At 47.1% G+C, this 23,034-nt stretch overlaps 1 protein-coding gene across 4 annotated transcripts in view; it reads left to right on the top strand.

The window, feature by feature from the left end:
• Positions 1 to 23,034, top strand: part of tmem108 (transmembrane protein 108) — a 59,113-nt gene that overhangs the window by 32,552 nt on the left and 3,527 nt on the right. For 2 of the 4 annotated variants that reach the window (XM_031836071.1, XM_031836069.1), the window contains exons 2-4: positions 7,740 to 7,823; positions 20,738 to 22,192; positions 22,433 to 22,587. In XM_031836071.1, the coding sequence (XP_031691931.1) occupies positions 7,784 to 7,823; positions 20,738 to 22,192; positions 22,433 to 22,587 (1,650 nt within the window). In that variant the 5' untranslated portion in view covers positions 7,740 to 7,783. Of the gene's footprint in view, positions 1 to 4,947; positions 5,320 to 7,739; positions 7,824 to 20,737; positions 22,193 to 22,432; positions 22,588 to 23,034 lie in introns of those variants that run through there. The other 2 variants (XM_031836070.1, XM_031836068.1) reach the window with 2 other exon arrangements.

The raw sequence follows: 23,034 nt of genomic DNA, 5'->3' as shown, positions 1-23,034 counted from the left end.
GACGTGGCGCGCTGCTAGCTTCACTTTACTGTTAGTCAGCAGCACCAGCACAACACAGCAGCAGTCAATTGTATCATTACTGTCTGCAGGGTCACACAAGGACAGATACAAGGTGGAGGAGAGGGAGATAGAGAGAGGGGGAGAAAGATGGGGATAGAGAGAGATGAAAGAGAAGGGAGAAAGAGAGACCGATCGAGGGAGAGAGGTATTTACGATTGAGACGCTGCCAGAGAGAGAGACGCCCTGCATCCCGATCTCTGTCTTTATCGCTCGGCCTAATAACTCCAAAGGGACAGAAGGCATGTTTGTGAAAATACATTTTCCCTTTAAATGACAGCCATGCTATGTCTGGATGTTGCGCGTCTCAGATTAATGTCAGAGATTGATAATAGGACTAGCACACTGAGTGTATGTGTGTGTGTGTGTCTTTGCACCCATGCCTATATCTATATATATCCCATTATTGGTGTTGGCAATGTGCCTGCAGATCATTGCGATCGTTTGCCATTCTGTGGCATGCAGTGGGTCTGTTATTCAGTCAGTCAGTGAGTCAGGGAGGGTTGACACCTTATGTAACGGTAACTCAGAGTGACCTTCCCATGGCCCCCATATGTGTGTGTCACCTTGTGGCCCCTGTACTAAAGTGTGTGTTCCAGACAAACTGCAGCCTGTGTCACTCACGATGACACCCTGTTCACTGTATAGTGACACTGTCCGTCTACACTCTGGGGGAGCCCCATCCTTCCCAATTGAATGCCCTATTACCCTGCTTGGTCATCTTATTAAGGTCCACAGCATCATCTTTGTGGCTAACCATAATACTATTTGAAGTCTATGGGAGCTGTACCTTACAATAGAATAAAACGTTATTGTCCATCCAGGATTACAAGTTTTCTTTGGCATCACCTTACATTAAAAAGGATCAAATACATATATATTCTCACATAACAAACATTTAAACCAGTCAACCCATCATACTGCATAACCTAAAAACATAGAGGACTTTGATACATTTACTCACAACTGACCGCTGCCCTGCACTGTTAAAATAGAGAAATAGATAAGTGCATATGCCAATACATTTGATGTTGCATTTAGTCGTCCAACAGCACAAATGAATGTTTGAACGCGTTCTTCTTGGCCATGGGCATTCTGAAGCGCCGGCCAGAGGGAAGCACTCGAACGTGAGGGTGTAGGTGGGAGGGGTCGTCAACGACAGCCAGTGCCTTCCCTTTTGGTTACCTGGTGGAACAGACTGCTCAACTGGGCCTGTGGTCGACCGATTACTTTGCTGGCTGTGTTTACTATTCTGGGCAGTTTGCTTTTGCTCCTCACGCTCAGATTGCCATACCAGACTGTCATATCGAACGTGAGGATGCTTTCCACCTGACTGCTGTACAACTTCTCCAGAACATCCCTTCAACCCTTCAATTTCCTGATTAAAACAGGCACTGGCATGCCTTAAAAAAAATACATTTTGCATTCTCTGTAAATCCCAACTTTTAATCAATTTGTGTCCCTAGATATTTAAAACACTCAACCACCTCCACTGGTTGCTTGTTCAGAGAGAGTTGTTGGGACATTGGCAGGTCCTTGCCATTGATGATCAGCTCCTTTGTCTTGTCCACATTAATGTGGAAGGCAATTAACCGGCACCATTCTTGAAGGTTGTTGGCCTGTTTAAAACAGCTGTCCCCGTCTGACGTAGCATCTTTAAAAAATAGTCCCACCACAGCCATGTCTTCTGCGTTCTTGCAAAGGCTCACATTGTTTCCTTTGGGTCTTTGTCTCGTGAGTGTAGATAGAGAACAACAGCGGTGAAAGGACACACCCCTGGGGCGCCCCTGTGTACAGGGTCAGTTCATCAGAGAGGGCCCCGTTCAGGAGAACCCTCTGTGGGCGGTCAGTTAAAAAGTCCTTGATCCAACCTGCGAGGCCACCGTTGACGTTCAGGTCCAGTCGTCGTTTCAGCAGTGTATATTTGCATTGTATTGAAAGCTGAACTAAAATAAATAAATATGTGTGCATATGATTTAGCATGTTGAAAGTGACTAGACACCATGTTCACCAAGGTCAGGGTACTATCCTACAGTCCCACTCTGTGCCTTAAAGGCAAACTGTAGCAGGTCCAGTTGACAGGGTGACAGGGTAAGGTGCTCCCTGACAACCCTCTCCATGCATTTGGCCAGCAGTGGCATGAGGGCAACAGGTCGAAAGTCATTTGGTGATTAGGCACCGGTACAATGGTTGACAGCTTCCAGGAGTTTGGCACTGTGCAGGTGCTCAGCAGGAGTTGAAACCATAGTGTGAGACGAATCAGACGCACCCAGGACCATGGTCACAGTTCCCCTGATGAATGGTCTTAGTCAGAGGACAGGCTTGGCTAGTGATTCATGGGGAGGATGAACATGTTGTTGTTGCACTCCCCTCAACTTTCCTTTCTACTGCAGGCAAGTGCCGCTGTGGCTTTTACTGAGTGGAGGCAAGTGAATGAGTAAGAGACACATTCAGGGTGATCCCCCTTTCCCATCATTTCTTTTAGTGTGTGTGAATGCATGTGTGTGTGTGTGTGTGTGTGTGTGTGTGTGTGTGTGTATGTGTGTGCGTGTGTGTGTGTGTGTGTGTGTGTGTGTGGGGGGTATGTGTGTGTGGATGGGTGGTTATGAGAGCTCAGCTGGCAGAGTCAGCCTGAGGAGCAGACCGCATACACACTGACGCACACACTAAACAGGTGCCCACTCACTATTCTGCCATGCTCCATGTCACACGCATTGCTTTTGGCAGGTGTGTCATCTCTGGTGCTACACTGCTCTGCCTTGCATTACTGATGTTAACTTAGCCTCTAACCCAGGGAGAGGAATGGGAATTGACAGCCACAGCTCCGTGAATGTGGAACAGGGTTGTAACGGTTGTGTTTTATGGCAGTGGTGTCTCTTGGTGATTAATGTTCGTGCAGAGGCATTTTGCGCACTAATTACTGTGGCTATTACGATACGCTTCTTGTACGATTAGCACAGAGTTGCTACGTACGAGCCGCTTATGAGGGGACTATAGCAACGTTATAAAACAGCTGTTTCTACTGCTTTCTATCCATTTACTCTAAAGGGTGTGGACTGGTTTTGGAGATGTGCAGACAGACACACAGACAGACAGACAGTACAGCACAGTATGTGAGACTCATGTAGCCAGACCAGTTAGTCAGTAAGGGTGACAGGAAGTAATGATGTGTTCCCACCTCCCCCCTGTGGTGAGGTGAACGTCATGCTGACACTCCTTTTAATGGCCTGCCATGTATTAGCTGGGCGGCAGGGGTGGGGGGGACTTGGTGGCGCTGATTGATGACCCGCGCAGCCGACACCAACCGCCACCAGCCTGCATGACACAGCAACCGCAACTCATCCTGCCATCAGGGCCATGGTCGGCAGCGTCTACTCACAGCACTGACAGTGACTCAGCACCATAGCATCCTGCAGATACACATTTGGTGTGGTGGAGAGGAGAAATGGGATACAGAAGAACCAATACTTTCTTTCTATAGAGCTTGCGGTAAATACCTGGTGCTATATCACCAGGGACCGTTATTGGAGCAAATCGATACTGTAGTAAACATTACATTTGTTTTGTCTGACTGGCCAGCCAATTAAGTGATCGCAGCAGTACTCCAGGGGCACCAACAACCAATCGGCTGCTCTGTGGTTGAGTCACTGCTCACTGGCCCCAGCTGTTGTTGTGGCTCATGCTTGAAGAATAAGTGTTATTTGTTTCATAATGGAATTGTTCATTGTAATCAGGCCCCTGGTCTATTGCCCAGTGGGGATCAGCCTCAGCAGGGTCTTACTTGAATTCCTGTTATGAAAGCCCAGCAGCCTTTGGTCTACTGTGAGGTCACTAATAGGACAAGTAAGACTGAGGGGAGGAAGGCGAGGGAGGAGGGGCCCCAGAGACATCACTGCTCAGCACTACTAAGTCACCACAGCCCAAACTGAGGCCCTCTGAGGCCCCAAAGCCCCAACAACAACAGCACAGGAAACACATGGAGGGACAAGGCCTGATGTGTGAGGAGGTATCAGGAACTGTTTACTGATTCCCGTCAAAGGAGCGAAAGAAACATAATCAAAGGGTGAATGCCATGAAGGCGCCTCACTTTTGTCTGGTCTGCTGGGAGGAGGAGATCGAGATAGACATCACAGTGTTGTTGCAATCACCAAATCCCTTGAGATTATGCCAATGAGGTCCACTGTAAATCCACTCCTCTAATGTTAACTGGTCTGTTTCCAAAATGTCACACTATTCCCTTTATAGTGCACTACTTTTGACTAGAGTCCTATGGGTAGTGCACTGTTGAGAGTGTACTATATAGAGAATAGGGTGCAATTTGGGACTGACACATTGTTTGTCCCTTGGGGCTGCCATGGTGGCCTTACTGTAAATGGACCTATTTATAACTCCACAGTGAGTTTGGATATTAAAATGGTGGAGAAATGGGAAAGTTGTTACCTCTATAATGTTTTTCAGCTATCTGAAAGAAAGAAAGAAGTCAATGTAACACCTCCACATTTTCTCAGATTTGTCTTACTTTATGACTGAGATTTGACTCCCTGAATCTGTGTAAGGAATTCAGGAGCATGTCTCCATTTCCCGACCGCCTTCACAGTGCCTGCGTCCCAAATGGCACCCTATTCCCGACACAGTGCACTACTTTTGACCGAACCCGTAGGGCCCTGGTCAAAAGTAGTGCCCTTAGGGTGCCATTTGAGACAGTGTGTTCATTCAAATGCAGCTGGAACCAGCAGATGAACCTAGCCGTGAGAACATCGCATTGGAGGGAGGAAAATATCAGCTCCCATAAACGAGTGTGATTAGGTCTTTGGGTTATCTGTGGGTTGTTATGAGAGCACAGCCCTGTCCACTCGTTCAGTGACTCCCTTACTCCCTCCTTCCTCGCCCTCTTTCCTCCTTCGTTATGGAAGGTGCAGCTTCATGCAGGCGCCGAGCCAGATCCTTAGACGCTAGACCCCTACAGTAAAATAGAGGGAAGTCCAAAATGTAAAGGCATTGTTATCCTTGCGCGCTTGCACCCTGGTGGCGACAGAGTGACAGATTTATTTCATTAACCCGTCTCGAGTGACCTTGGCTGGGGCTTAAACTCTGTGCGCCCCTCCAGGTTCACTATTCAGAGCTGCACTCTCCAAGTCGCAGCAGCAGCAAAGGCATTTTGGGGACCCAAAGGGCTGTCAACATGAGCCCAAACACAAAGACCGCTGCGTTGCTATGAGGAGAGGGATTGTTTCTGAAAGTCATATTCTCCCAGTCCCAATGGTGAGTGCTTTATTTAGTCTTTCTCTCTTAGAAATGATGGGATTATTGCATTTTTTTCTCTCTGATGGAGTCCCATTTGTCCTCGGGAAGGAGATTTGAATACAATGTACTATTAGTGTTGTCATGGCAATGGCCACACTCTGCGTGTGTGTGTGTGGGTATGTGTGTCAGTTGCCATGCAGTGGTTCGTTTGTTATTCTCCTGTAAAATGTTGGAATACCATGGAGCTGCTAGCTGTCCCTGACATTACTGAAAAGACACAGACCAACGGTATCTGTGTTGATCGGTGATTTACTCACCGTGTTTACATCTTTGGGTAGGTATCTTGAGTCATATTTCAACCCGGACGTAATCCTCTGTTTCTGGACTATTTGTCCTATCCAGCTCCTGGACTTTAAGGACATAATACATCATCTCTCTCTCTCTTACTCTCTGTGTCTAGCCGAACTCTGCCCGGGGTCTGAGGGGCTTTTCCCATACTCTCCTTTCCTCTATCGTAGTTAAATCCACAGCCTCTCCACATATCTCGCTCTCCCGCTCTCTCTGTGTATGGACAAGTCGTGGCACGCACCTGTAGCTAATGTGCCATCATAGCAGGTGGATATGATTCACCGCTCACCCCTCCTCCCCCTCCTCTTTCTCTTCCTCCCCCTCCTCCTCCTCCTCCTCCTCTTCCACCTCCTCTGCCCTGTGTGAATGAAAGGTATTCTGGTAGCCAGTACGGGTGATGATGTGTAATCACTGTGGACACTGGAGAGGTTCAGCTGTACTCCTTAAACACTCACCGCCACTCCGCTCATTAGCCCTGGAGCATGATGCTTATGCACCTAGAAAGAGGTAGAGAGCGGGGGGGGGGGAGCAGGGCTTAGAGAGAGAGAGAGAGAGAGAGCAAGGGTTAGAGAGAGAGATGAGGGAGGTGAGAAGAGAGAGAGAGGGAAAGGAGGGAGGTGAGAAGAGAGAGAGAGAGAGGGAAAGGAGGGAGAGAGAAAAAGAGGAGAGGAGAGGAGAGAGACAACCCCCAATGAAATTTGCCCAAAATGGGCATTCTCACGGTGGGCCAGTCTCTTGTTTTGGCATTCGACTGGCCAAATATCAATATGACTGGTAATTGAGTTGCAGCCTGCAGCGTGCGTATTTCAATCCAGTCTTTTATGAAAGTGATTATTTTCATAAGGAACAATACATTATGAAATTATCAGTGTTGCTGTGCTTGTTTGCTTATCCTTTCCCCTCTCATTGCGTTGCGCTTTCAGAGAAAGACAGGGTGCGTCTCGAGTGGAACCTTTTTCCCTTTATAGTGCACTACTTTTGACCAGGGCCCATAGGGTTCTGGTCAAAAGTGGTGCACTATATAGGAAATAGGGTGCCATTTGGGACGTATCCACAGGTTGCCCACATACAGACCCCGTCGTCCTAGGGGGCACAAATCCAATTTCACACTCGCCACTGCCACCAGATTATTTATGCATTGGGGATTCACCTTAGGGGACGTGAAGGTGTGTTTATTCCCCAAAGACAGGGCAACACATGGAAATACAATCTCTCTCTCTCACATACACACACACACACACACACACACAAACACACACACACACACACACACACATACACAGGCAAGCTTTTCCAGAGGTGAAAATAATTTGTGTGTGCACAGCTCGCGCGTGTGGGCCTTCCTTTCATTTATCAAGGTACTATCACTTCTGTCACTTCTAAAGACTACACGTGGAAGTTAGCATACAGTCTAGTGATATATAGCTCAGTACACACTACACGCCCTACTGATCAATGTTTAACGACCCATGATTGGTTTTACTGACCAGCCTAGGCAGTGAGTGCAGCGTACTGCATTTCATACATAGCCAGTGTTCAGGAGCCAAATACACAATGACCCCCCTGTACATTAATGGTCTAATCCAACCTTGATTTATGTTACTTTTCCATGGCTAAGTATTTATGCCTGTCATGGTGAATATTTATTATTGTTGTCAGAGGGGGGGGGGGGGGGGGGGGGGGGGGGGGGGTTTGTTGAGTTCTTTCCTGTTTGTGACCTGACTGGGAATTGTAAACATCGTCTTGTCTGTCCTGATCTGTCACTGGCTGTATTTTTCTCTCTATATCAGTCTCTCTGTCTGTCCTCTCTGTCTCTCAATGGATATCCCCTCACCTGGCTATGTGATCAATCTCTTTCTCTCTCTCTTTCTCTCTCTTTCTCTCTCTTACTCTTCTTTCTTTCTCTCTCTCTCACTCTCTCTTCTTTCTTACTCTCTCTGTCTCTCTCTCGCCCCCCCCCCCCCCCCCCCCCCCCCCCCCCCCCCCCCCCCCCCCCTATGTCCTCACCTAATCACATCAGTGTCTGACCGTGCTTCCTGACCGCGGTGCCGTATCTCAGTCTGTCTCTCTGGTCTGGTTGTGTTCCACAGAGAACCATGAGCACTGTGGAGGAGGAGCCGGACCACATGATACCATGAAGAGAAGCCTGCAGGTCCTGCGCCGCCAGCTGCTGAGTGAGTAGACATGGCTGGGTCCTCATAGCTGAGATAGGATACAGTCAAACCATTACTGACACTCATAGCACACGTGACATAACTAAGCTACGGGCTTACTGTACATTAGCCAAACTTGTAAAACTGCACATTAGCCACAGGTAAGGGCCAGTAGAATAGAGTCCAGTGAGACAGAAAACAGCTAAAGTGAAGGCACAATAACAGTGCTGATAACAGCTACAAGAAAAGGACCTTCAAAACACAGTCTCAGCCGATTCCATGTAGACAGAGAACGGGTATTGTACTCGCATAGTGTTACTCATCCTTATCTATCTCTGCGTTACATAATCATATCATACAGTATATGCTGATGAACATTCTAAGAATATTAGCAGGGCCGGGGGGGGGGGGGGGGGGGGTGAATATCTGGCAGGTGTCCAGAGCAGAATGTGGAACATGGGGTCAGGCTGAACCACTGACATTACCACAGGCTGTTAGTGGAGCAGGTTGCTCATATCTACTATGATATGATTCACCCTGTGCCCCATGGCCCAGAACAGAGCAACAAGGGTTAAAGGCTGGGCCTGACTAATCTAACTCAATCATATCACACAGCAGTTACATGAAGGTTGTTGACTGCTCAGGAGGCCTCCTATAGGGTATGCTGTTGTATACTCAAGAACAGATGGTCCAGTCAAAGTGTTCCAATGCTTGTACTATGTTCTCCAGTGGTGCTGGGTTGAGAACAGGGTACAGCCACGGAAATAATGGAACCTATTTCTTAGCATTCTCTGGCTCAGAAATGTAGGATATGTGAAATCATAGAATGAGATGATTATAATTTTTTTCTCATTTTGCCGTTTGTTTTTGGTACCGTGTGGTTCTTCGTACCAAATGATCTGTCGCCTCTTTTTGAGAGGTTTCATCAGTTTTCTGTGGAACACAACATTGACAGTCCAGGTGGTATTTTTCACTTAGATGTGCTGTGTGAGTCACAGCTGTGGCCTGCCTCTCCCCAGACTCTTCACACGCAACTCTCTGCATCTTAAATGTCACCCTATTGCCTATATACTGCACTACCCTGTTCAAAAGTACTACACTATATAGGGAATAGGGTGCTATTTTGGGGGGGTAGCCTAGGTACCTTGTTCTTATGTCTAGACAGGGAAGCCCACCAGAGACTCCTGCTGCCTTTCTGTACAACAGTCTATTCTCATTTCTCATTCTGGCCTGTACCTGCCAGCGGAGGCATGTAGCCTAGCGGTTAGAGAGGGGAGCTACTGTAGCAACTGGAGGGTTGCCAGTTTGAATCCCGGGTCTGGAGGGGTCTGCTGGTATCAAATCCTAGATGCCATTGCCTGCCATTGTGTCCTTGAGCAAGGCACCCCACAACAATTGCTCCATGGGTGCCCAGTGTGGGAGCCCCCTCTCCTACCTGTGTATGTGTGTCTTTCAGATAAGGTCAAATTTAGGTTGGCCAAATAAATAAATTGGCAAATACAATTATCGTAATATAAACCAGAGTTTGGGTCAATTTCAACTGAATTGAACAATGCTCATTGAGAATTCTTGGGAGTTAATTTTTGTTCATTTTATGAGTTGGCCTATAGCGTTGGTTGTGGAGAGGGGTTTCAGAGAGCACAGAGAGTGGGATGATATCAGGATATTATCACACTGTACTCCCATTTCCTTTGGTCCCAATCCTTCTTTCCTGTGGTGTTTTTTCTTCTCTGTACTCTCTCTTTCCTTCCATGTCTCAACATGGTTGTCTGTACAGGCCCACCTGAAGCTACAGAAAACTTCCTGTTTGTTTTCAGAAAACGTTTGTTTTGCCCTCTGTCCTCAATCCAATTCCTACCCAGTACGGCAATTCTCCTTGACTCAAGTGCAAATGACATTGTGACGTCAGCTCGTAAAATGCTTATCTGTGAGAGCGTTTAGAGTGATTTGCAAGCTATGAGAAATCTCCCTAATCTGAGTTGCAGGGCCGCGCTCCTCGCCTTTTGGTTGGGTTCTATTGTGGCACTACATTGTGCTTGTAATAATGTCATAACACCGCCGTAATATCTTGAATAACTTATACATTACGTGTGAGCGGTACAGTGCTGCCGGTCTACTTTATTGCGTTGTTTTTCTCAGTCTTCGTGACTCAATGTTCTCCCCAGAGCCCGAATAACTTCCTAGTTTATGTCTTTCCTTCCTGTTTAAACCGACCGGACCTGTGGCCCAGTTGCTGTTTCAGCCCCCAGTCAACCAGGCAACTACTGTCCTACTAAATCAATACCCCAGTAAACATCAGAGGGCCTTTCTATCCTCCTTGTCTCTCATTCCTCAGGTCTCTGACAGAGTGGATATGGGATCTGGGATAAACATGTCCGTGTTGTAAAAAGTGTGTGTGTGGGGGGGGGGGTAACCTAATCTGACAAGCTTTACAGAACATTCAAACAGGAAGATATTATCCCACTGTGTGATAGGATGAATCCCAACTGGCACCCTATTCCCTATATAGTGTACTAGTTTTGACCAGGGCCTATGGCTCTGGTCAAAAGTAGTGCACTAAGTAGGGAATAGGGTACTTTTTGGAACGGTACCATAGAATCTCTCAGAGCTCACGTCTGTGCCGCCGTAACCCCCCCCCCCCACCCCCCCCACCCCCAGTCCCAGCGGTCCACAGGATGTGCCCCATCTATCCCTCAGCCCCCTGGGATAACCACTCTCCCCCATAGATTGGCAGGCGGGCCGGGCACACCCAACCAGCAGACCAGTGGAATTTGTCTGTTGACACCACTTTTAAAGATGCACTCTCTTTAGACCTCTGACTGACAGTTTGTTTCATTCCCGACTGAAAACAATTGTTGTTCAAGAATAGTTCCTAACCTGAAAACAGAGTTCATTAAGGGTGATTGCACATAGCTGCTAGAAATAAGTGTGTTTGAATAAATGTATTGAACTTAAAGGAGAGATGCTGTTTACATTTTTATTTGTATGATTTGACCCTCATCCCATTGTATATTCCCCGGACCCATACTGGGGATTAAACTGGAAAACGGATGGAAAACCAGTCCCTTGTTTTGATGAGTCGAAATGTTTTTCTTATCCAGAGAGACTTACGAATACCAATACAACCTCCTCACCAATCAACTGTCAGATCACATACTATATTGTAGGTGACATCAGTAACGCCTATTGACTACTGCAGCTAGGTCATAATTGGAATAGCATGGACAGGCTTGATAATCAAATCCCGCCACTGGTCTGACTGGGGATAAGGGGCTTTTTGTGCCCCTGCTGTGAAGAATCTCATCAGTTTGATCTGTTGATCTGGTCTGTTCAGATAGCATGTTAAAGATGAGGTGAAATGCACAGGCTCTTCTCCACAAATCACATCGTCAAAAGAAGCCCAACATCTACTTTCATTCGACTCCGTCAAGCTTTATTTACAAATATGAGCTGAGTGTTTGTGTGTTTTTATTTAACCCTTATTTTACCTGGTAAGTTGACTGATAACATTCTCATTTACAGCAGCAACCTAGGGAATAGTTACAAGGCAGAGGAATGACCAATTGTAAGCTGGGGATGATTAGGTGACCGTGATGGTATGAGGGACAGATTGGGTATTTAGCCAGGACACCGGGGTTAACACCCCTACTCTTACAATAAGTGCCATGGGATCTTTAGTGACCACAGAGAGTCGGGACGCCAATTTAACGTCCCATCCGAAAGACGGCACCGTACACAGGGCAATCTCCCCAATCACTGCCCTGGGCATTGGGATGCCCTTGGCATTGGGAGGACTGACCAGGACCAACCCTGCTTAGCTTCAGAAGCAAGCCAGCAGTGGGATGCAGGGTGGTATGCTGCTGGCTATGTTTGTGTGTGTGCGTGCATGTGTAGTTTGAGTTTTTTTAGATTTGAGATGGAACCTTATTGGTATTCTGATCGATGCTGTAGAGACAACCCTCCTAACTCCCGTGTGGACTCACAGAGCATCCCATGGACTTAGCATCCGCGGCGCACCATATTAGCAATTAGTATAAACGATCCTTAACACAGTCCATAGGGGACTGGGCGTTGAGGGCATCCTTAATCGCTAACTGCTATGCATCAGTGCCCACAGTGTTTACAATACAATATCAACCCATGCATGTTTAGCCTATACACCAGCAGCTAATGATGTGATAATATGATTATCTGCACCTGTGGCATCATAGTGAATGATGTGCGTGTTAAGCTTGGAGAAGATGCCCCTTAGACACTGATCTTAGGTCAGTTTAGTGATTTGACCTACTAATGGTGAAGGTGAGGATTTGGGGAGGGTAAACTGTGCTGTGCAGTTTAGAAATAGCGCCTACAGAACAGCCACCGGGGATTGAATGTTGTCGATGGGAGGATGTTGCGTATTATAGGACCTATTTTGGGGAATGCCAGATTTCCTGGGATTTGCTAAATGAAACGCTGTGACTGACCGACCGACTACTGATGATGCAGCACAACTGGGCTCCTGCCACATAGGCAGACTGGAGATTTATCCTTCAGAGAGCGAGAGAGAGAGTTAGAGAGAGAGAGAGAGAGAGAGAGAGAGAGTGTGAGAGTGTCTCTCTCTCATGATTGATTACATAGCTAGGCGAGGGATATCCACTGATCTGTTCTCCACTACACACACTAAGTGGATTCTCTTCTATGATTGATTAGCCTGGTCTGGTGGATATAGGATGCAGTACTGTAGGCTACATCTCACACTATTATCCCCCTACACCGGTTGGTACACTCTGTAGAAAAAAGGGTTATTTGGGCTGTCCCCATAGGAGAACCCTTTTTGGCTCTAAGTAGAACTCTTTTGGGTTCCACATCGAACCCTCTGTGGAAAGAGTTTTTACATGGAACCCAAAAGTGTTCTACCTGGAACCAAAAAGGGTTATTCAAAGGGTTCTGCTATGGGGGACATCTGGCCGGAAAAAAAAAATGTTTAGGTTCTAGATAGCACTGTTTTTTAAAAGAATGTAGGCTTGGGAGCTTGAGTAAAGACTGATGTGGATGTGGCTGAATGTAGAGGATTTGATCATTTTCTTCATTAGGATGCATTCATTTCACTAGGCCTCAAACTCAATAACATCCTATGCCCCGAGCAGCCATCTTGGCTTTCTAGGCCCTTGACTCTAATACTGAATGATGGAACGGGGACAGAAAGATGGGGGACAACGCTATTGGATCAAGTGCACAAGATGCAGCAGCCAGCCCTATGATTTATTAATGTTCCATTTCCCTCCATCTCATCAATGGAGGACTTATACATGAATATCACTCGCTTCTTATGCAAGTTTACTGCATAAATTGCCCATCCCCATGATAAATCTCTGGACTGGGTTAATGGAAATAGGTTTTTGGTTAATATCACTGACATAAATCAGAATGTAATTTTAACAGTCATATTTACCTTGTCCTTTTTTTTCTAGCAGGCTGTAGCTTTCGATAGTGGCGTTAGCTGCCCACTTCCTAGACCTGGAGATGGTGTTGGTGTTGAGACAAGGTCTTTCACGCAAATGTACTAGCAACCTTAAAGCGAGTCAAGTACCTCTGTGTCCTTTGTCTTGTGTTAGATGGAGTCAAGATGTACTGTATTTCATCTGAAACAGTCATTCGTCTCCTCAGCCACCTTATGTTTTACATGTACAGTTGAAGTCAGAAGTTTACATACACCTTAGCCAAAACTCAGTTTTTCACAATTCCTGACATTTAATCCTAGTAATAATTCCCTGTCTTAGGTCAGTTAGGATCACCACTTTATTTTAAGAATGTGAAATGTCAGAATAATAGTAGAGAGAATTATTTATTTCAGATTTTATTTATTTTATCACATTCCCAGTGGGTGAGAAGTTTACATACACCCAATTAGTATTTGGTAGCATTGCCTTCAAATTGTTTAACTTGGGTCAAATGTTTCAGTTAGCCTTGCACAAGCTTCCCACAATAAGTTAGGTGAATTTTGTCCCATTCCTCCTGACAGAGCTGGTGTAACTGAGTCAGGTTTGTGGGCCCCCTAGCTCGCACACGCCTTTTCAGTTCTGCCCACACATTTTCTATAGGATTGAGGTCAGGGCTTTGTGATGGCCACTCCAATACCTTGACTTTGTTGTCCTTAAGCCATTTTGCCACAAATTTGAAAGTATGCTTGGGGTCATTGTCCATTTGGAAGAACCATTTGCGACCAAGCTTTAACTTCCTGACTGATGTGTTGAGATGTTGCTTCAATATATCCACATAATTTACCATCCTCATGATGACATCTATTTTGTGAAATGCACCAATCCCTCCTGCAGCAAAGCACCCCCACAACATGGTGCTGCCACCCCCATGCTTCACGGATGGGATGGTGTTCTTCGGCTTGCAAGCCTCCCCCTCTTTCCTCCAAAGATAACGATGGTCATTATGGCCAAACAGTTCTATTTTTGTTTCTTCAGACCAGAGGACATTTCGACAAAAAGTATGATCTTTGTCCCCATGTGAAGTTGCAAACCATAGTCTGGCTTTTTATGGCGGTTTTGGAGCAGTGGCTTCTTCCTTGCTGAGCGGCCTTTCAGGTTATGTCTATATAGGACTCGTTTTACTGTGGATATAGATACTTTTGTACCTGTTTCCTCCAGCATCTTCACATGGTCCTTTGCTGTTGTTCTGGGATTGATTTGCACTTTTCGCAACAAAGTACATTCATCACTGGTAGACAGAACGTGTCTCCTTCCTGAGCGGTATGACGGCTGCGTGGTCCCATGGTGTTTATACCTGCATACTATTGTTTGTACAGATGAACGTGGTACCTTCAGGCGTTTGGAAATTGCTCCCAAGGATGAACCAGACTTGTGGAGGTCTAAAATTATTTTCTGAGGTCTAGGCTGATTTCTTTTGATTTTCCCATGGTGTCAAGCAAAGAGGCACTGAGTTTGAAGGTAGGCCTTGAAATACATCCACAGGTACACCTCCACCAATCCACAGGTACACCTCCACCTCCACCTTCAATAAGAAGCTTCTAAAGCCATTTTCCAAGCTGTTTAAAGGCGCAGTTAACTTAGTGTATGTAAACTTCTGACCCACTGGAATTGTGATACAGTGAATTATAAGTTAAATAATCTGTCAGTAAACAATTGTTGGAAAAATTAATTGTATCATGCACAAAGTAGATGTCCTAACCTACTTGCCAAAACTATAGTTTGTTAACAAGAAAATGGTGGAGTGGTTGAAAAACGAGTTTTAATGACTCCAACCGAAGTGTATGTAAACTTCCGACTTCAACTGTAAACCAAATCCTCAATAACTTAATGAAATCTATCTAGTAACCATTCCCAAACCATCTGTGCCAATGCAATCTCTTTGTGGACAAGTCCAGACTAGCTTGAGGATCTCAACCAAACAGAGGGATGAGGAAAGAGAAGACAATAGACTATTTCCTCTGGAGTTTTGGAACAAAGGGGCTATTTTACACACGCACACACACACACACACACACACACACACACACACACACACACACACACACACACACACACACACACACACACACACACACACACACACACACACACACACACACACACACACACACACACACAATATATTGCCTGAACATGTCTTTGTCTCACACCAGTTGGCTCTCTTTGCCTGACCACTGTTGCTTCAGCCTCATCCATCAACCACCACACACATCCACCACTATTCTCCCTCTCATCTTCTCCTCAGCTATCTCCTTTGCATCTCCTCCTCCTCCCTCTCTTTCTCATGTTCCCATCTTACCTCAGCCCGCTCAATAATAGATGTTAATAAAATCCTGTTCACTCTTCTTGGCCTCTCGATCATCTCACTGGTTCATTTACTCCCAGTTCATTTCCTCTCACTGTACCACAGTGGAGAGAGCCAGGTTCTCTGTCTGTGTTTGTCCTGCTTACTCATTCACTTCATCAGCCAGCCAGAGGAGCTCTGTGACAAATTACATGGCTCAATCTGCCACACCCAGCTCAACCCACTGCCGCATACAAACACACACATTAGTGGTACACACACATATCAGCAAATAGAAACACACACAGGCCCATACCGGTGAACACACACACACACACACACACACACACACACACACACACACACACACACACACACACACACACACACACACACACACACACACACACACACACACACACACACACACACAAACCCCCACCCGAAAGAAACAGTATTTACATTTTAGTCATTTAGCAGACTTATCCATAGTGACTTACAGAGCTCCTCTCCACCATTGGGGTGCCAGGACAGAGAAGAGCTCGGACTGGGCTGAGCGGGAGCTGCCCTCCCGTGAGGTCGGGAGGACCAAGAGACCAGTCATGGCAGAACGGAGTGCTGGGTTTGGGGTGCCATCCCACATGCTTGGAAGAGCGCTATATATAGGGAATATATTGCCATTTTGGGATGCGGCCTTGGACACTTAGTCACAGTCTTCATAGGGAATCTTTAGAAGCAGGACATGGGTTATGAGTGGTGAAGGGCTCTCCCAGATATAACTGGAGGTCCATCGTAGTTGTCCTTGGTATTCACTAACCTTCAGCCCTGTGTGCAGTCACCAGTAGGCATAGTCACATTTACCTTACTGTACGGAAGAGACACACATTTCAATTCAATTCAATAGATCTTTATTGTCTGAGAAGGGAAATTCACAATGAAATGGAAGAGGGAGGGAGAAGGGGAGTTTGAGATTATGGAGAATCAATACCATTTTATTCCTCTGATTCAGAGGGGCTGGGTTAAATGCGCAAGACACATTTCAGTTGAAGGCATCCTGTTGTACAACTGACTAGGTATCCCCCTTTCCCATCTGTTTTTTAGTGTGTGTGTGCATGTGCTTCTCAAGATTAGATGTATTTCATTGATTGATTAACTCAACCACACATACTGTAGCCTCCCACACAAGTAATCTAGACACTTCACAAAATATTGACTATTCCTCGGGCTGACAAGGAACATCATGCAACATGTTTTGATTTTACCAAACTTAAAAGGTGTTTTGCCTCCTTTAATGTTTTAGATATGCTGCTCAATAAAACATGATGATCAGCAAGTTCCCAGATGAATATTAATAAGTATGTTTATTGCAGATGAGGAGGAGCACACCAGGGCTCTGTGTGTGTGTGTGTGTGTGTGTGTGTGTGTGTGTGTGTGTGTGTGTGCGTGCGTGCGTGTGTGTGTGTGTGTGTGTGTGTGTGTGTGTGTGTGTGTGTGTGTGTGTGTGTGTGTGTGTGTGTGTGTGTGTGTGTGTGTGTGTGTGTGCATGTGTGTGCGTGTGTGTGTGCGTGCGCACCACTTTGTTGCCAGTGGAGCAGGAGCTCATGTATTATTCAGACTTTTCTGACTGACCGGGCCGGGTTGCCAGGTTGTGTTGTGACAGGGGGGTTAGATCCTGATTGAGGGTGTGACTGAGGCCAAACCACAGCATGGCAAGCAGTGTCGCTATCACAATCACACTCTATTGGCCTGTAGTACAATGCTTTAGTCTATAGCAGTAACACAGTAGCATAAGCTGTCTACTAACAGCCTCCCACCATCAACATTATAGTTATCAACTCTACTCTGCGTGGATGGAACTATAGCTATATGTCACAGAAAAACATGCAGAGTATGATTATAATGTTTGTGCGTGTTGGAGGATTGAATACAGTAACAATGGGCTGGGGAGACCGGGGGTCAACATACCACCATCGGAGATCAACAATGGGTCTAAATATGAGGTTACAAATCCTAGGGTGAGTTGGGCTATTTCTGAGAGAGTATATGGTCTCCCTGCCTTGCGACCATCTCTCTTGAGAGCACTAGTCATAAATCAAACTATCCCGTCTTTGTTATCGCCCGGTTATGGGTCTGGAGTGTCTGGAATAGGCTCCTCTCTGCATTAGGGACGTGACAGGCTTGGTAAATAGAAGGCAGAGGAAAGAGGACCCTCTCATACAGTACCTAGCGAGCCGGAGAAGCTTTGATAGCGTCTGTGTCCCAAATGGCAGCCTTTTCCCTATGTGGTGCATTATTTTTTGGACCAGACCCTGTGGGCCCTGATCAAAAGAAGTCCACTATATAGGGAATATGATGCCATTTGGGACGCACACTAAGTTAAGATAACGTTTAAACGGCCTATGCTTCCAGGCCTTTGCATGGTATTGGATCACATAATGGACTGAAGGAAACGAGTGTATAGGAATGTGTGATGCTGAGTATTGGTATATGATGGAGTTAAGAGGGGGTACTATTCTATCAGTACAGTGTTTGAGATTGTGGATGTGTGCTGTTACCCTCATAATACTATTCTTTTCTTTCTCCTTGATCATAATTATCTTCTGGGATTTATTTTCTATATTTTATTTTCTCCATCTGTACATACAGTATTACAGTATATGTAGTAGTTTTCTCACCTCTCCCTGGCTCTGTCGCCCATCTCTTCATTCGTTTGGAAAACGGAAACTTGGTTTCCATAGTTACCGAGGCAGCACCATGGTGATACGATAGCTTCAACACCTGGGTCATATGGGTAGCATTGAGAATCAGTGTGTGTGTGTGTGTGTGTGTGTGTGTGTGTGTGTGTGTGTGTGTGTGTGTGTGTGTGTGTGTGTGTGTGTGTGTGTGTGTGTGTGTGTGTGTGTGTGTGTGTGTGTGTGTGTGTGTGTGTGTGTGTGTGTGTGTGTGTGTGTACGACTGATTGTGTGGGTTGGTGGTGTGTTTCCAAAGCGTAGATAAGCCAGGCACCCCAGCTGCTTTCCTGTGTGTGGGTTGTCTGACCTAAGGTGAGGCACATCTAAAGGTGTAGCAGCTTAGTGAGACTAAGAATAAGGCTAAGAATCTGACTAATACTAAGAATAAGGACAGAATAAATAGCCTTTCGTAGTCAATAGTCGTAACTGACTTGTAGAACAGATTCAAGAGGAATGACTGTAGGTCTAACACTGTTCTGTCTGTCTTTTCAGCTCCTTTAACATCCTCTCTTTTTCTTCTCTCTCTTTCACTTTCTCCCCAACACTCCTCCATACACAGAGTTTTTCATCTCTACTCTTAGAAGAAGAAAAAAATAGTTAAAAAGAGGGTTCTTCGGGACTCCCGAGTGGCGCAGCGGACTAAGGCCCTGCATCGCCGCGCTTGAGGCGTCACTACAGATCTGGGTTAGATCCCAGGCTGTGTCACAGCCGGCCGTGACCGGGAGACCCACGAGGTGGCACACAATTGGCCCAGCGTCATTCTGGGTTAGGGGAGGGTTTGGCCGGTCGGTATTTCCTTGTCCCATTGCGCTCTAACGACTCCTTGTGCTGACCGGGCGCCTGCAAGCTGACTTTGGGCTGCCGGGTTAAGCGAGCAGTGTGTCAAGAAGCAGTGCGGCTTGGCAGGGTTGTGTTTCGGAGGACGCATGACTCTTGACATTCGCTTCTCCCGAGTCTGTAGGGGAGTTGCAGCTACGGGACAAGATTGTAACTACGAATTGGATACTATGAAATTGGGGAGAAAAGGGGGTAAAAGTACACAAAAAAAGGTTATTTGGCTGTTCCCACAGGAGAACCCTTTTTGGTTCCAGGTTAAACCATTTTGTGGAAAGGGTTCTACCTGGAACCAAAGGGGTTCCATCTGGAACCAAATAGGGTTCTTCAAAGGGTTATACTGTGGGGACAGCCGAAGAACCCTTTCAGGTTCTAGATAGATCCTTTTTTTCTACAAGTTTATGTTTCATTCTCTTTTGTCTCTTTCATATCAGTCCTTTCTTCCTTCCCGCTAACCACTGGGTAGCCTTTGAAAAACACACTATGAAGTATCTTATTCCTCTTCTCATGTAAAACAACGGCTTTGCTAGCTAGCGCTTTGGTGCTACCGCCTGCCTGCCTTTGTGCTAACTAACACAGTGTTCAGCGTAGAACACACCGGCCGGTCGGTATTGATGTGTTCACAGTAGCCATGTTTAACTGTGTCAATAAGACAAGGTAGGAAAGGAGCAGAGGGAAATGAATTAGCTCCCGCCGGTCTCCTCTGAGTTTCTCCCTCTCTCTCTCTCTCTCATAGATAATGTAGTAGTATGACATGGTTCTCCCCCAGGTAGCTTCTAATAGCTAGTTGCTACATTGCCTCCCTATGGGTCCTGGCTGGTTAGAGTGAAGCTGTCAGGTTTTTGGACATATGAAAACATCATAAGCTTTTTGATTCTTTGTCTGTCATCCATCTCTCTATCTGTATCTTTCTCCCACTGCAGACCTCTCAGATGTGGCCTAGCATCACCTCAGAATCAACACAATAACTGCTGCGTGTTTCTGTTGTGTTGTCCATGGAAAGAGAAACGCTTTGTCAGGATGCCTTCTTGCATTTGATGTATGTGTGGCAGGCTCAGTCATGCTGGCACAATTAGAGCAAGTTTCTCGACAGACAAGAGGTGCCACTAGTCCTCAACCTGTCTGCCACACACACACACGGACGCATAGGCATGCACACAGACTCGACACAAACACGCATACAGACACACACGGACACACACACATTGACACAAACACACACACACACACTGACACAAACACACACACACAGCATTATGAGGTTAATAAAGCAATCTAGTTAAACCAGGCGAGTGACAAACACAGTGCAGGCAGTTGATTAAGGCATGATGAGTTTTAATGGATGCAAGACAAGGTTGTAAGGTTCCTCCCTGACTCATAAACAGCCTATTGCAATTCCTGAGCCTCAGTGTTGGTGCCTCAATATGCTAAGCAGGGAACCTCAGGAGAAATGGTAGACAGACCTGCACACACACACTCAGACACACACACACACACTCAGACATGCATACTTGCACGCACACACACATTCTTTCTAATAATTCTCCCTCACACTCTCTCTCTCTTTCTGTCTTTCTCCCTCTCTCCCTTCCATCTCTGTAGATGTCCTAGTGATCCTGGCTGTGCCAGTGGGCCTGGTGTCTTCTACCCAGGAGCTGTACCCCAGCCGGACCCCCCAGGACCCTGTCTCCATGGCAGCGCCCCACAGCAGCCCCCCTAACCCGCTCTCGGCCCTGGCCCCCCCAGACTGGCAGCAGGAGGGCTCCAGCAGCGGGGATTCTTGGACCCCACAGGGAGGGGCAATGCCCACGGGCATCATCCAGCCCACCGCATCCCACAGCTCTTGGGGCTGGCATCTAAACCACAACACCAGCCTGGCACACATTATAACACCACCCAGTAGAGACAGCCTCATTCAAGCTGCAGCTACTGTCAGTCCTAACACTGTGAGCTCTGTGAGAGTTAACCAAGACCCTGGCCTTAGCTCTGCCAGCCCCAGCCCAGTCAAGCAGGCCCACTCCCCCAGCTCTAGTGCTCTCAACCCGGGCCACAGCTCCAGTTCTCTCAGTGCAGACCAGGGACTCATGCCCAACTCGTTTAGTGTAAATAAAGCCCGTAGCCCAGATACTGTCAGTGTTAACCAGGGCAACAGCCCTCCTAGCCTTACCAGCTCTGGTGGCCCGCATAGTGAGGTGGCTCCGGACTCTGGGTCTGCCCTGGTTCCTCCAATGCCTAGCCCACTCACAGAGAGAGGGCATACTCTTGACCCGGAGCTTGGTGGTCTCCCGTCCCCCACACACACGCATGCCCCCCTGGTGGGGAATGACGAGGAGGCCACAGACCCCAGTCAGCAGGACTTCACCAGTGAGCTGCAGCCTTCCTCCCTCTCCACCTCCTCCTCTTCCTCAGTGGATGCTGCTCTAGATCAGACCCTCAGGGAGCATGTTGAAGCCACACCCGAGCTGTCCCAACCCCACGCCATCACCCTACGGGGGGTGCACCCATTGGTCAACGAAAGGCCCACCAGGGAGCTCAAAACAGAGGGGCCTGCCTCTCCAAAAGAAAGCCCACCAGACAAGCCCCCCTCCCCCTCCCCGGCCCCGGCCCCCACCTCTCCATCTCCCCCCTCCCTGACCCATGCCAGTCTGGCCCCAAAGTCCAGCCCTGTCTCCACCAATGGTACCACAACCAATGACACCGCAGCCCAGGAGACAGGCAGCGGCAGGGCCCCTCCTCAGGGTACAACAACAGATGATGCCCCCCTTGGCCCACAAAGCCCACTTGGCAATGCCACTTTTCATAACGGCAGTGTGGAGGGCAGCCCTAGCAAGAACCCCTCCTCCCAGTGGAACAGCTCGTCCCCTACGGAGCCTCCCTCCACGGCCAGTGGGAACTTTCTGAACCGCCTGGTCCCCGCCACCACCAGGGACCCCTGGGGTCCAGGCAACGGCTCTGGCCCTGCTATGGACTCGCCGCTGTCCCGCGCCACCATCTGCCTGAGCAAGATGGACATCATGTGGATCGTGTTGGCTATCAGTGTGCCTGTGACCTCATGCTGTGAGTATCAAATAGCAACCTGAGGAAGGCTCTGGTGACAAGAGGTTAGAGAAATTGTGTTTGTGTCAGTGGGAGGCTAACCAACACTTTTTGGCGGCTGAGACCACTTTCATACTGACCACCGTATCCACTGAAATACTGTGATACATAATGAAAGACCCTGGATTGATGTATTAGAGGTTATATCATTTTAGAGGATTACTGACTTTGCCCTCTCCCCCTCTCTCCCTCCCCCTCCAGCTGTCCTGTTGACTGTGTGCTGTATGAGGAGGAAGAAGAAGTCTTCAAGCCAGGAGAACAACCTGAGCTACTGGAACAATGCCATCACCATGGACTACTTCAACAGGCACGCGGTGGAGCTGCCTCGGGAGATCACGTCCCTAGACAACGCTGAGGTACACCTATTCCTGATGTCACTGACAACCTTGTTATAAAACCCAAAGAGGAATTCCTGTAGGAAATGAGAAATGTTTCACTTCAGTGGAAGGGCCTGTATGTAAGTTACAGCCCCCCAATCTGGCACCAAATTGCTCTACAGGGGATGTATTATATAGAGTGAAAGGGCCGATATGTACGGTTGTTGTGAAGCCTGGACTCAGCATGGTATAATGGACATTTGGTCAAATTGACATCATCTGTGTGATGGCATAGACTGGAGTTTAGAAATAAGCTCTTTTCTGAATATACAGCCTATGTTTGTACAGGCATTGCAAATGTGGGCTCCTCCAAGTTAGGCTCCTCAACTAGATGTTCTTCAGAATTCACTAATGATACAAAACATGTAAATAAGTGAGCAGTGTTGTTGCCAAGTAGCTAGAGTACTTTAGCAGATGTGAGGTCAA

Source organism: Oncorhynchus kisutch, linkage group LG11 (assembly GCF_002021735.2).
Source record: "Oncorhynchus kisutch isolate 150728-3 linkage group LG11, Okis_V2, whole genome shotgun sequence".
Taxonomy (NCBI): Eukaryota; Metazoa; Chordata; class Actinopteri; order Salmoniformes; family Salmonidae; genus Oncorhynchus; species Oncorhynchus kisutch.
This window is presented reverse-complemented; position numbering and strand designations above follow the sequence as displayed.